The 13,510-nt window shown below is 45.5% G+C and overlaps 1 protein-coding gene across 4 annotated transcripts in view; it reads right to left on the bottom strand.

Moving 5' to 3' along the window:
- Positions 1–377: 377 nt before the first annotated feature.
- LOC119463692 (LIM domain-binding protein 2) overlaps positions 378–13,510 on the bottom strand; it is a 293,348-nt gene continuing 280,215 nt past the window's right edge. For all 4 annotated transcript variants that reach the window (XM_037724533.2, XM_037724540.2, XM_037724519.2 and 1 more), the window contains 2 exons: positions 12,278–12,417; positions 378–2,530 (listed from right to left, as the gene is read on the bottom strand). In XM_037724533.2, coding sequence (XP_037580461.1) covers positions 2,249–2,530; positions 12,278–12,417 — 422 coding nt within the window. In that variant the 3' untranslated portion in view covers positions 378–2,248. The remainder of the gene's footprint in view (positions 2,531–12,277; positions 12,418–13,510) is intronic.

Raw genomic sequence — 13,510 nt, 5'->3', positions numbered from 1 at the left:
TAACAAGGTGTTCGCTATACCAGACCTCCTCCTTACAAACTCAAAGAAGTCAAGCCCACAAAGTGCCCTAACATTTCTATACATCTTGTGCCAACATTCACCTGCAACATGGTCCAACTCAGACACCAAGAGCCATCAGTGCCGGTCATCCAGTGCCGGGATCAAATGCACTGGATGACCCACATTAGTTCTGCACCCTTGCAGCTGGTCCATATCACAAGTGTCAACAAGGCAGAGCCAACCTGCAGCCAATGATGTCACAGCAGAAGGGACTTGTGACACATTAGCCAAGCCAGCAGTGACCTATATGAAAATTCAAGTGGCCCTTTCACAAGGGGCCCCATAAAAGGGAGAAAAAAATGAGAGAATTTCACAGATCAGTTGTAGATGACTGTAATGCATATTTTTGTACAGGGTGTACTACATTGCAAGACGTGGTCTGCCATCACAATCAGGCCCAAAGGTCCTAAGTTCACTGCTTTCCACATACACAATGCCAAGCACTTCCAACCTTTGCTGTCGATGTGAATGCAAGCTCATGTCTTATTTGGGAAAATGAAACACGTGATTCACAATGTAAAGCTACTCTGTTAGTATGCCCTATTTTGACTACATCCAGAAGCCCCCACCGAGCTAACATTCAACTTGTATGATCATAGAAATGGTCAGTTTACAATGAAAGTGGTGCAGATAATGAATCGTTGGACCACTGTGAGCAACAAACACAAAAAGTCCACTGGCCTACATAGTGCGTAAAGAGCCGAAATCGGGTACGGTGATGTAACAAAGGTAAAACCTCCTTTGCCAGATTTATTCTCGTCTGTCAAACGCAGATGTTACAGATAAAAATGGTTAATGAGTCTGTGACAATCCCTGTATATAACAAAGACTGGCTCATCTGAACAGAAATATTTATACAACACCTCACGTCTTCCTTTACATCATGTAGCCGATATGTTGGCAACTAGCAGACATAAAACTTTTCTGTTGCCAGTGTCCTCACAGAAAAAGGCCTGCCTCTAATGAGAACTATGTGCAACCACAGTTTAAATTTAACTGCCTGAAACAATACTCTTAAATAATACACATCCCAAACTTCAAGAACAGTATGGAGATGGGAAAACAAAAACACCCGGCAGAATGTGCGTTACCATTGCATGTTGTGCAACATTTTGTGCGTGTACTTTTAAAATCTGCTATATGAAGTAAACTAACTAAACACCATGGATTAAATAAGTTTCCCCAGAAAGACAAATCTTATGTTCTTGGCCATGTACACAAAATAACTTTAAATATATGATATGCAGCTAAAGAAAACACAGGACAATGGCCTGGCTCCTACTTCTGTTTCGTGTACAAAAGTACAATGAACTGATTTTTGCCACATCACCCCTTTGTACAGGTTTCTTCCTTCGTTGTCACTAAACACAAATACGGATGGTGCAATATGCCTGGGTGAGACACTAAGTGAAAGCACAAGGTGCAAGAGAGAAATAAAACTGGTCCAAAGCATAATGTTCCACTATAAACAAAATGGTGTGCCATATACCACAGGACCTAGACATAAGCACAACAGATCCCTATCAAAACATGCCAGAGTAAAGAATAACTTAGAAAGGAGCAACTTTTGCAAATAATCTGCCACTTATTGCACAATCTAGAAACACCAAAATGGCCAGCTCCCTTCAGTGCAACCACAATTGCAGGTGTCTTCCTCACACTCATCTGCTAGAAAAGCTCAAATGATACCATAGGCTTTGAGGTCTCTGCACACGTTTAAATCTTAAAACATTCACCTGTAACCCTCCCACTCCCCATGTCCCTCCCACCCCCCAAAGTTCTGAAAGCACACGACAATGAGACAGCACCACGCATACCTGAAACAAATGATGCTTAAACTGACCTAGAAAAGCCAGCACGACTTGAGGCTGCTCCCCATTTTCACTGAGCTGATCACTGAAGACCAGGAAGGGTGCAGACGCACTATGCACCAGAATTCAGTTTTGCCCTGCTACTTGGCCACTTGCAAGGCCTGGGCCTCACAACTGCGTCCAGACATTTCAGTCACCGACGCCAGCAACCTAGCCAGTGCACTCAAGATTGAAAAAAAAATGGGGGTAGGGCAACACTGCTATAGCAATAGAGATGATGGTTATGGGCACAAGCCTGCCATCCTTCCTTCACTTCCGAGAAATGGAAGTGGCACCGTCCAACCATGTGGCCCAACATTCACACACGCTTGGTGCGCCTACTGGCTGATGCTTGGAGAGGTCTTTTTGTCCTCGGGCGGTGGCGGTGGGCCCGGAGGCGGAGCCGAGGGATTGCGCTCGGGGGGTGGCCCGGGCGGTGGGCCCTGCCAACCGGGCGGCGGTGCCAGGGGACCGCCACCAAACTCGTCACCTTCTTCGAGGCCATTAGCAGCTGCTGCTGAAGCATCGTACTGGGTGTTCTCCAACCGTGTGATGACACGCTCATCTTCATCTCCAAATTCTCCTCCCATTAAGGAGGGCTCCCCAACCACCATTACATCCTGCAATGAAAGAACCAGCCACGCTTACAAAACGCTCAGCTAAAATAGTACACCTTTCTAGTTTTAGAGAGAAGGCCAAGAACTCACTCTAAATGAGCACTAACATGCCACTCGAAGCTGTACAACAGCAGATTGGTCAGAAGGGAAAAGTGGGGGTGGAATCATGGAAGTAAAGAAGTTTAGGACCATGTCTTCAACAGAGCCCTTATTTGGTTAACATTCAGAGTGCATTGATTGTAAATGCCATTGAAGATATTGTCATTTCTATGTGGTAAAAAGTGCTAGTATTGCCCGAAGTTATTAACCAGGAATGCTAGACCTGGCTTCACAGGTGAGATTAACTTTTGCGTCTATGTCAATGCATGAGCTTGCATTAACACTTTAAAGGTGCACTAAAACACTTTTTGAACATGGTTAAAATTTTTTCCCAGTGTACAATGCTGCTGTAAACATGTCCGATTATTCCACTTGGTGCAGCAGAGAAGCCAGCTTTGCCAAAATGTGGGAAATTTCCCATAATCTGGAAAAAATTAAAGGGCTAAAGGAAAAAGAGAACTTTATTTTATGGCAGTGCGAAATGTGGAAATACTTTTAGTGAGGTTGAAAGTATTGTTTCATCCCTTTTTCACAGTGCTGAGTACCAACTGTGGCAATAATAATTGTCTTTGGTGGTATCTAATTGAATAAATCTCAATCCCATATGCCAAAATTTCCACACAGACACTCTTTCATATACAGTAAAACCTCAGTAATTTGAACTCGGTTAATTTTGGTTAATTCGAAGAATTTGAGCGGTCCTATCATTTTCAATGCAAATTCTTCCGGATAATTTGAATAGCCCACATGGCTGTATCCGGATAATTTGTAGTTACCAGCTGGAAGCAACGTGCGACTCTTAGGTTAGGGCACTACGTATAGTCGCCTACTGATTTTCCGCACTAGCGGGGACCGAACAATAGTCTTGAAAAACTCGTTCAGCAAAAAACAATTTATTATGCTTAGAGTGACTTAAAAACTCGCTAGGAGGCGATCAGACATGCTTGGATTTGCGCAAGAGTGACGTCGTCTCCGTGTACAGTTGACAAGAGCGGCGCCGCTTTGGTGATCTCTGCTAACAGAATTCGCTAAGGTGATCAAAGAAACGAGCTTTGCACCACTTGGCTCTCGCGAAGGCACAAGAGGTGGCACCAATCACACAAATGCGGAGCCGCACAAACAGCCAGAAAGATTTGACGTTGTCTTGGAGCCACACGTGCTCAGTGGACACACCACATGCAAAATAGCAACCGAAACTTTAGAAAGACAGATCCTGCATTAAGTGATTATGACGGGAGTGCTGACCGGAAAAAGAAAGAAAAAAGAAAAAGTGCCACCTCCTGGAGTGTTTTGTCAGCCAAGGAAGAGCGGGCATAGCCTCTGAGACGGGAGGATGGCGTGCACTCTCTAGGTACGTTCATTCGCCTGCACCACCTGAACCAGTTCGCGAGGTGCTGCACCCTGCCATTCGTGTCAGCAGTGCAGCAATGGCGCCTGCTGAACCATGTCGTTCGTTTCAAAAGGTGCAGGGCTGGTTCATGATTTTGCTGCACCCACTCTACTGTCGGTGCCGACTTGGTGCAGGTGTACATGTGCAAAGCAGCAGACGACGCATTACACAGGCGCGAGCGCCGTTAAAACCCCGCTTACGCACATCTGATGTGTCACGTCTGATGTGACATGTATTGACACCCCAGAAGCCAATCATACCTCCAGTTAGGGACCTCTCAAACTAATGCACTCCGTGTACATTAGTCGGACATGGCATAACGCTTGCACCGCGTCTGCACCTTCGCATTCGTTCCGAATGTCATGCTGTGCCTGCACCACAGAAATTGAGCCGCACAATTTGTGAACTTTTCGTGAATCACCATGAACTGGATCGCAGTGGTGCAGGTGAATCGAACGGACCTTCTATTGATTGTGTGTGCCTCCCAATCTTGGAGGCTACCGAGTGGGCCACTGTAAGCCAAGCCACTGAAAAATCCAACTCGCAAAAAATCCAAAAAGCGATTTAGTCCGGAATATCTAACTTTGGGGCCTCAATTCATCTGAAAACCGGTAGCAAAAATGGATTAGCCTAATGGGAATCCTGACAAAGTTGGAAATGTCTATCAAGTCCGAATTTTTGGAGTCACGCACCCATTTTAACAGCGGTTATCGATTCTGTGAGCATCGTCCGCAGTTCTGTTGAGTGCAGCGGTGATTTTTATATGCTACGTGTTGTGAGCAAGCTGGAGGACATGGCACTGGGGGCGGGCGAACTACCGTGCCAAGCAACCCCGCATCAGTGATTACTTCAAGTAATCTTTCTCGGGCGTGGAAACTAAAGGTGATTTCTTTTTGCAGCACGCTCTTGCTTGGTTTCTTTTTTTTTTCATTTCGGTTAATTCGAAAATCCACTTTTTTCGATGAATTTTCATCGTCCGGCGGCCTTCGAATTATCAAGGTTTTAGTGTAATTTTGAGATAGGAAGCAGTATGCATACGGTTAGCTCCTTTTGTGCTTGTGGCAGCTGGCTCAAGAGATCTTTATAAGGACAGACATTCCCTCGGGCTCACATAAGTGACCTTACAATTAGTTTACTCGTGATCGCAGTGAAGGCAAAACAATCTATGAAGAACTTTCAGCAAAGCTGCTTGGAAGATCCTTTGTTCAAAGGCTTGCATGCTTCAGTGAAAGGCGACGGCCAATAGTGCAGACGTGTAACATGCGATACTACATTGAACAGTGGCAAAAGTGGTCTTGAAAAGCATAAAAATTAGAAGCTTGAGAAAGGGCTTGGCACGTTCTTGTGCCATCGGTGTGTGTGTGTGCTTGACAAGGACATGCCTGCACATAAAAAACTGAACCTTGAATGTTATTTATTCTTTGCTTTCGCAGATAAGTATGACCTTGAAGCTTGCTTATATGGAGTGGAAAATATAACTGCTTATTTACGAATGGCGTTACTTCAATAAAAGCTTTGAAAACGTGAAAGGCTGACAAGTGCTTTATTTCCAACGTTTAGGAAGGAGGTGTTATATCAAGGCACTGTAAATGGCTTTCAAACTTATCTCCAGACTGCCACTGATACAGGAGCTTATGGTGCTCTTAGTACTGCCTGTTGGGTGTTTGCTAGTCGGATGTACAACTGCACAGAGGAATCTCGTTAATTCGACCTTTCGGTATATTTGTACTGTCGTCGTAGTCCTGTCAAAATTATGTGTACTTCATTGTGCGAAAATGCCCAGTAATGCAAACACATAAGCGTTTACGATGGCTAATTCGAACATACTGTGCTACCAACCGTGTTCTCCACAGCAAGCCAACTCATCCAGCAGGTGCTTCCGACTTGGCAGTGCAGCCACACACCGGCTAATTCTCCAGTTGCTCGTTGCAAGTACCACATTTCAAAAATTTAACAGTAAAGTGGGGGTATGGGTTATATGCAAATTTTGCCATGACGTGTAGCTTCACAGCAGCAGTAATTTTGCTTAGAATTGTGGCTTCATGAACCACGCTGCAAAGAAACGACACTTCCGAAACTCGACACTCATGTTTTAGCCATTGGTGCCTTTGTCATGCAGCTGAAGAGAGTCGTACAGAAATACTACTGAAGAATTTGCAAGCCCATGTGATTCTGCACTTTCTCTTCATGTCCCTCAGACACAATTCTTCAATTCATAAAAAAAGTTTCTAATTAGTTTTTGAATGCACATGGAAACCAGTCAGTGTGGTGAAACCTACACTAGACTGCAGACTGTGACTCCCCGATACAGCTACCATATGCTAGGCAGTGCAGTGCACCACATTCCTATATAAAAGGATTCTGTTTGTTTCAAACTGCAGTACACCTAAAATTTTGTATTCCCTGAATAGCACTGCACATACAATGTTGCCCCACAGTGTTTAAGGAAACTAAGAAGCACTTTTTCCTCACCAGGTATGGAATCACAATTATATAGTAAACAACAGAGCCCTAGGAATGGGTGTACACAAACTAACAAATAAGTTAACAGGTGATGATGATTTGGCTTCTTTATTATTGCTCTTACTGAGCAGACTTGGCCACTACTATAAGGAGCAAGAAGAAAGGCAGCCGGGTGCTAGACCTCATGGTATAAGGTTGTGCTGTAATGCATGCTGGCAAAGCCAATTTTTTCCCGACTTATGTTTCCCCATAAGCTGATAGCTCACAGGAGCACATCAGCTATGAGTGAGACCTCTGTGAAGATGTGAAACACTATTTAGGCTGCACGAGACTTGCTTTCTATGTGCAGAAGAAACCAAAAAAAAAAAAAAAGTGCTTGCTTACATTCTGGTCCCATAACTCTATCCTATAACTATAGATTCAATTCTTTGGCATCTATCTTTTTGAACATTCAGCTGGCATTTATTAGCATTTATTTTCCCCTGAAAATTCTGCACTTATTGGTACTTATCTTTTGATAGCGCCACCTTTCCAGCACTTTCGGCACTGGCTTTGAAAAAGTGCTCCCACATAATTATATTGGGAAGGAAACATTAGATTAGAAATCTACAAGTTTGATTGACTGCATAAATTGCAGTAAACATTCTCTTCCTAATTAATTTAGCAAGCGTGGTGTCACGCACGCACAGGCAAAAATGAATATATCTCACTCGACTGCAAACACTTGCTGTCAGAAGGCTGGTGTGATGAAGAGCACCAACAGAGGTGAGCGAATAGTTCTGCTGCTTCTCGCTTCAACAAGTCTCCGAAACTTGAGACCACATGACCTCCAGTACTAGGCACATGGGAAGACGCGCACATGCCATCTCGGCACTCCTATCTTTGCACCCGCCCAAGATTGCCTCCAAGATAGGGTGCAGGAGGTGTGAGAGCTCAGCCGCGTGGACAGCCATGCGCAGCACGGCCAGGCTAGCGGAGGAGATGCATGCTCACCTTCCCCCTAGCATGCGCTAAAAAGCTGCACTCTACCTTGACTATAGATATGGGAAAGAAAAGCCCTTTAAGTGCTGCATCTGAGAGGGTTGCAGCACTTAAAGGGCCATTCAGGATGATGCATTTTCCAGAAAAGGTTGGACTCAACTTTGTCCAGCACTTTATAGTCTCAAGCGTCCCTTCCTTGCTTTCCACCATAGGCTCTAGAGCGCCTCAGTACCTGTGAGACTTCAAAGTTCTGGATCAAGAGGATCTGAGAACTGAACCACTTCATTCAACCCTCCCATAAATGGTATGCGTCTATCATGTGCATCTTGCATGGAAAGACGTGCTGGTTTCACGCAGGTCTGTAGATGCCGGGTGTCAGCATATGAGCTTGGGGTGGGCAAGTTGCGCATTTATTTCAAAAACACGTGGACAGTGGACTGGGAATAAAAATGGGGCACCCACAATTACCTGGAACCATACTCTATTCACAATGGCTTGTGCTTCTTGCAAATAGGCTCTCGGGTTGTGTGCTCGCCCTATTTGTGTCCACTAGCTGGCGTGCACTTATATGCCTCCTGCATGGGAGGCATGCTAATGGTCGCTATTGTAAATATTGCAAAAATGGCAAACTACCCCACATTTCTTTTCCCTGTAATTATTTCTCTCTCCCTCTACTTTCAACCATTCCCTCCCTGTCCACTTCTTACCCCATCTCCCAGCTGGCCCATGTTCAGAATTAAGTGTCAGAAACATACAATTAACAGTTGGTTTTTCCATAATGCAATACGTTAGCTCACAGGCAGCAGTAGCGGGGAGAAAGGGATTCGTACACGCACAAAGCTCCCTTATCCAATATCCTTTCGCCATGACGCGGCTGGCGAAATAAAAACGAAGGAAGATAGGTTCGAACAGTGCTGGTACAGTGAACTAGATTCACTGTAACGCTTGCAAACCTGAAAAAAAAAAAAAAAAAACCTGCTCAGCCAGGCACACTACTCCCAAATGCGAAGAGAAGCTTTTGTATCAGCTGAGCACAAGCACCCAACCCACTCGAGAACGTCCAGTCATGTGATGCAGACCCATTTCGACCACCCATGACAAATTCCTAGATTTGGCACTTTATGGCACAAACCAAAATTTTCAAATTACCATCAGCTGATACTTCTTTTTTTGGCATTTATCCGTAAATACCGAAAACTCCAATTCTTACTTATAGCATTACCCTCATCAGTCAAAACTCTGATCAAAACTTTCAAAACAGTGTACCAGCACATGGAACAACAAAAAGCGTCAAAGCATACCTTTTGGAAATAAAACCCTAAAAGTTATCAAAAGAAACAAAGGAGGGAGAGAAACAGTGTAAAAATAAAGGTGGATGTGCACCCTCTTTCGACCCTTTGGTCCAAAATAGTTCACAAATTAAAATTGCAGAATGGAAACTTATTCTGAATACAGTCGAAACCCACGATAATGAAATCCCACCACAATGAAATATTTTGGTATCCTCGGCAACCTCGGGGGTCACGTGCAAGTATGCCCAAGTCATGCCATGCTGCGTAGCTACGCACACCAGTGCGAAAAATTAGTGCATTCACTTCTCTTCCTCCACAGCGCGCCGTGCAGGCAGCCGCAACTGGGCCTGGCCTTAAGAGACCTCCCTGGCGCAACCTCGGGGGTCCCACCCAGGCCATGCATTCGCTTCTCCCTCTACCTGCAGTGCGCCGCGCGGGCTGGCTGCTGAGCGTGGCCTCAGAGACCGCATTGGCATCGTGCAGTCTTGAAGGCAACGAGCCAGCCGAGCCAAGCCAGTGTGGCGAAGTTCGCTAGCCTCTTCCATTCTTCCTTCACACAGTGAAGCGTGAAGTGTGTTGTGTGCCCCGTGTTGCTCAACAGTGACGAGCCAAGTGGAAAGCGGACACGAAAGACTATCACAATAAAACAGAAGACAGCTATCTAAAGGCTGTTGCGTCCAGTGCTAATTTGAGTGTTGCACACACCGAAGATTCGCTTGTTGTTTTATTCAAATTTCATCGCACGCGTGGCGGTTCCGCAGACCGCAAAGCCATCTTATTATTTCCATGTTTATAACTGTGCACCCCATTGGGCATATATTGCAATAAATTGTAAAAATGGTTACAGTCAAATCTCATTATTTCGAACATGCTTAATTCGAACTTCCGGTTTATTCGAACTGACGCTGTGGTCCCGTCAAAGTTATGTGTATTTCTATGGGCGAAAACACCTGGTAATTCGAACGCGAAAGCATTTGTGATGATTTATTCGAACATACGGCGCACCGACAATGCTCTCAGCAGAGCGCCAAATAACGTGGCGGCGCCTACGACTGGCATTGCTCCGACACCGCCATAGAGCAAAAGCTTAGGAGAGACCCCTCAACGTCGCGCGGAGAAAAAGAAAACGAAAGAAGAAATGCGGCGGAAATTTCACTCTCAAATGGCAAGGTCGCTGTTTCACCGTCGCGCAGGAACACGCGTGTATGTGCTGACATCTCAGCCAACGCTGAGGCTGCGGCGCAGAGGGAAGTAGTGGCGGAGGCCCAGTCCGGCCAACTTCTCGATAACGGCAGAAAACGAAACTTAGGGAGCGGGGTAAGCTGGCGCCGGGCCGGCATGGCTGCGAGCGTGCACGCAGACAGTCGAAGGTGGGGGAGCTACGGGGGAATTGAGAGGGAGGGCGAGGGGAGCCACCGAAGCGATGGCGTTGCCAAGGACAAATCCGCTTCTCTGCCGTCCTCCTCCCTCTCCTTCGACTATCTCCGCGCGCACCGGTTGCTGTGCCGGCGCCTCCCACTCCCTGAAGTTTCGTTTTCTGCTGGTATCGGGAAGCGAGCGTTGGCCGGCGTGGGCAGTTTCGTGGCCCTCGCTCGCTATGTGCTTGCTTGCCGCATTTCACGTCTCGCACCGTTCGTACATCGTGCACGAATACTTCAAAAACAAGTCTTTCTTTTAATTCGAACAAATTTTCGGGCCCCTTCGAGTTCGAGTTATCGAGATTCAACTGTATAACAAGTAACGGGTATAACCAAGTAAATTCGGTTCCCCATTCAACTTCATTATAACGAGGTTCGAGTGTTAAGTTGAACCCCACTTACAATGATCCCAGATATAACGACCACATTTCAGTACATTTACGATTTTCCGACCCTGCCTATTGAAATTGTGTCCAGATATAACGAACTTTTTTTAAATCACTGTACTGTTACAACGAACGCTTCAAACCTACACGCGAAGTACCAAAGCACAGAAGCACGACCAAACGGCGCATGGCAGCGCGCTCGCCTGCCCCGCTCCAGTCCAACAGTGACGATGACACGGCCTTTGAGATGAGCAAGCGACCTCTGCGTGCAGATTTCGGAAGCCCGCTAAGAAGGTCACGCGCTTTCAAGGCACGCCTCTGGGGAGGAGGCATACTGCATGTACAGCATAAACAGCATGGCAGAGGGCGTGCACTGGCGCGTGCACCGGTGCGATATTGGATGCCACGACGCCGCCGCTCTCGTTTTTAGGCAATTGTTCGTGCGGCACCATGTGCATTACACCTATTTCAACGATTTGGAACAACCACTATGTCCTTCCATCATGGGAACAACGGCTGCTCAAGCGTTCCTGTTGACGCGGCCCGAGTCTGTGAGAATGCTGCACCTGCACCCCGCACTGTCACCACGAAATGTCATAAAGGCTCGGCGGTGCTTCGTTTGCACGTTGCTGATTGCTGATAACGGTTCGTGGTGACGTTCTTTCGAACATCGCATTTCTTTCGCCCAGACGCAACATAGAAAACGTAATTTTACAGCTCTTGTGTGGCTCTCCTACGCTTTCTATATACACTGCCATACAACAGCCGCCATCTTGCTTGTTGATTGCCCGTTGAAACCGAAACTAATACATTGCCTACCACACAACAGCCGCTATTTTGCTTTTTGATCGCCCGTTTCAAACGACACAGCTGCATGTCCCTACTGACATGTGATTACAGTTTTTGCATGCCTAGCACAGTGCATAATCTACGGCTCAGTGAGAAACATACAGCAAAAACAAAGAAATCCACATCCCACTGACGTGGACTTGTTTATGGCACTTCAGATGGCAGCCGCAGTGTGGGCTGCCACACATCCGGCTGTGATTGAGCAATCGTACGAGAATACACATCCCTTACTTCAAGACTGCTGGTTTCGGATTCGGCGTTGCCAGACGCAGGTTTGAGCGAAGGGCCGAATTCTCGGTCTAACACTTTTAGGGATACGAGATACCATCACTTTAGAGCTTGGCACCTGACGCGTCAGCGTTTACGGGCCAGAGCGTGCGCTGGAGGAACGCTGTTGCTCCGTGTGCGGTGCTGAGTTACGCGCAATTTTGCAAAAGTGATTGAATCTTCGAAAATGATTCATCAAGAATACCGCTCCACGGCAGTGCTGCCACCGCTGAACGACACATGAGCTTGCTTGCCGATAGAGCAAGGCTTGTCAAAGTAGGCTAACGAAATTTTGACAGTAAATTTTTATTTTGCGACGCACTTCCTGTCTGTGCTGTCATTTAGCAACAATAAAATTCTCACCAAGTTATTATTTTTTTTTTTTTGCTTTCCACGCCGAGTTCATTATTGCGGGGTTTAACTGTATACCTTAATTCAAGGACTGAATTATAGTAAGTAAAGAAATGCTCTTCTCCATTGAATGAGACTATTATAGCAAGCACACAGACTATAACAGACCGACTCGAGGATTACTGTGAATGCCCACATGCTCCATGGTATCCAAATTCTACAAGGCTCCTCCCCATTTCTGTTTCACTGCTCACCTGTGATGCAAGCGAGAAGTTTGGAGGCCCAGGCGACATATTCTTTTTCTTGCCACCAGAGCCTGCATTGCTTGCACCACCGGCATTATTGGCAGCAGATGATTTCCTCTTCCGGCGCTTGCTTGGGGGCCGCTGGGTTTCTGATTAAAAAAAGGGCAAGATCAGAGAGTTACCTAATTCTCGTCAAGAATGCTAATGGCAAACAGCAGAGGGAAGAGTGCAAGACATACAAAGCAGCCCAAAACCAGGACATGAAAAGCAACTAACAATCGCATGCTCACTCGCAGCTCAATCGCACCTGCATTTTATGTACTGTGTGGTATTTCACACAGCGCTACGTTGCATAATATACTACAAAAGTGCAACAGTTCTCTCATGCACAAGCCCTTCAGCTAATACATGCAAATCAGTAATCGCATGCAATTGCACTAATATGCAGTGTGGTGTACCAAGTACTACTCATAGAAAATAAAAGCAGAAGCCAAACAAAAAGAGGACAGACAGCTTGAAATAAGCAGAACCAGAATGGGAAATAAATATTTAAAAGAAAGAGGAAAGAAAAACTATATGTGCCGTCACCAAAGAGGAAGGATTCAAGAGCAGAGCACAGGGCATCTTTTGCTGGCATCACTTAACTGTTTCATTAACTTTACTTTGCCACTGACTGGCACCAGTAGCTTTTGTGAATGTAAAGAGAAAAATGTGGCTCCAAGAGCTACACACCTCACTGTGAAGCTTAAAGTATGCAGCTGCAAATACTGTCAGATTCAGTGGAATCCCTGTCAACATATTTTTTACAGTTGTGTTTCCTTTTTCACCAGTTCATTACAAATTACTAGCAATGTGCCTCAAATGAATTCACTTAACTGTTACCTACATAATACAAGCCAAATACATAAAACACAGTCCAATGATTGATGCCATAAAATGTAGAAAACCTAAACCATAGTAACCCTTACAGATAAACTCGCTGTGCACAGTTTACACTAGTTTCCTGATCTAACGATGTAACACAGACGAGATGCTTACAAAATATTAAATTACACTTTCTTCATGAAAACTACCATGAAGATTAATATGCCTATCACTGCACATCTCCTGAAAACATGATCCAAAGCAATGCCAGTATAACCCGATGCCTAGTGTTCAACTCCATGCTGTTAGTAGCCCAGGTAGAAATTTGCTTGCTTTTGACAGAAACAAGCGATCGAAATATTGACCCACAGTGTGAAA

The sequence above is a fragment of the Dermacentor silvarum genome, chromosome 1, assembly GCF_013339745.2.
Source record: "Dermacentor silvarum isolate Dsil-2018 chromosome 1, BIME_Dsil_1.4, whole genome shotgun sequence".
NCBI classification, from domain to species: domain Eukaryota; kingdom Metazoa; phylum Arthropoda; class Arachnida; order Ixodida; family Ixodidae; genus Dermacentor; species Dermacentor silvarum.
The sequence above is the reverse complement of the archived record's forward strand: the minus strand, read 5'-3'. Positions and strand labels throughout refer to the sequence as shown.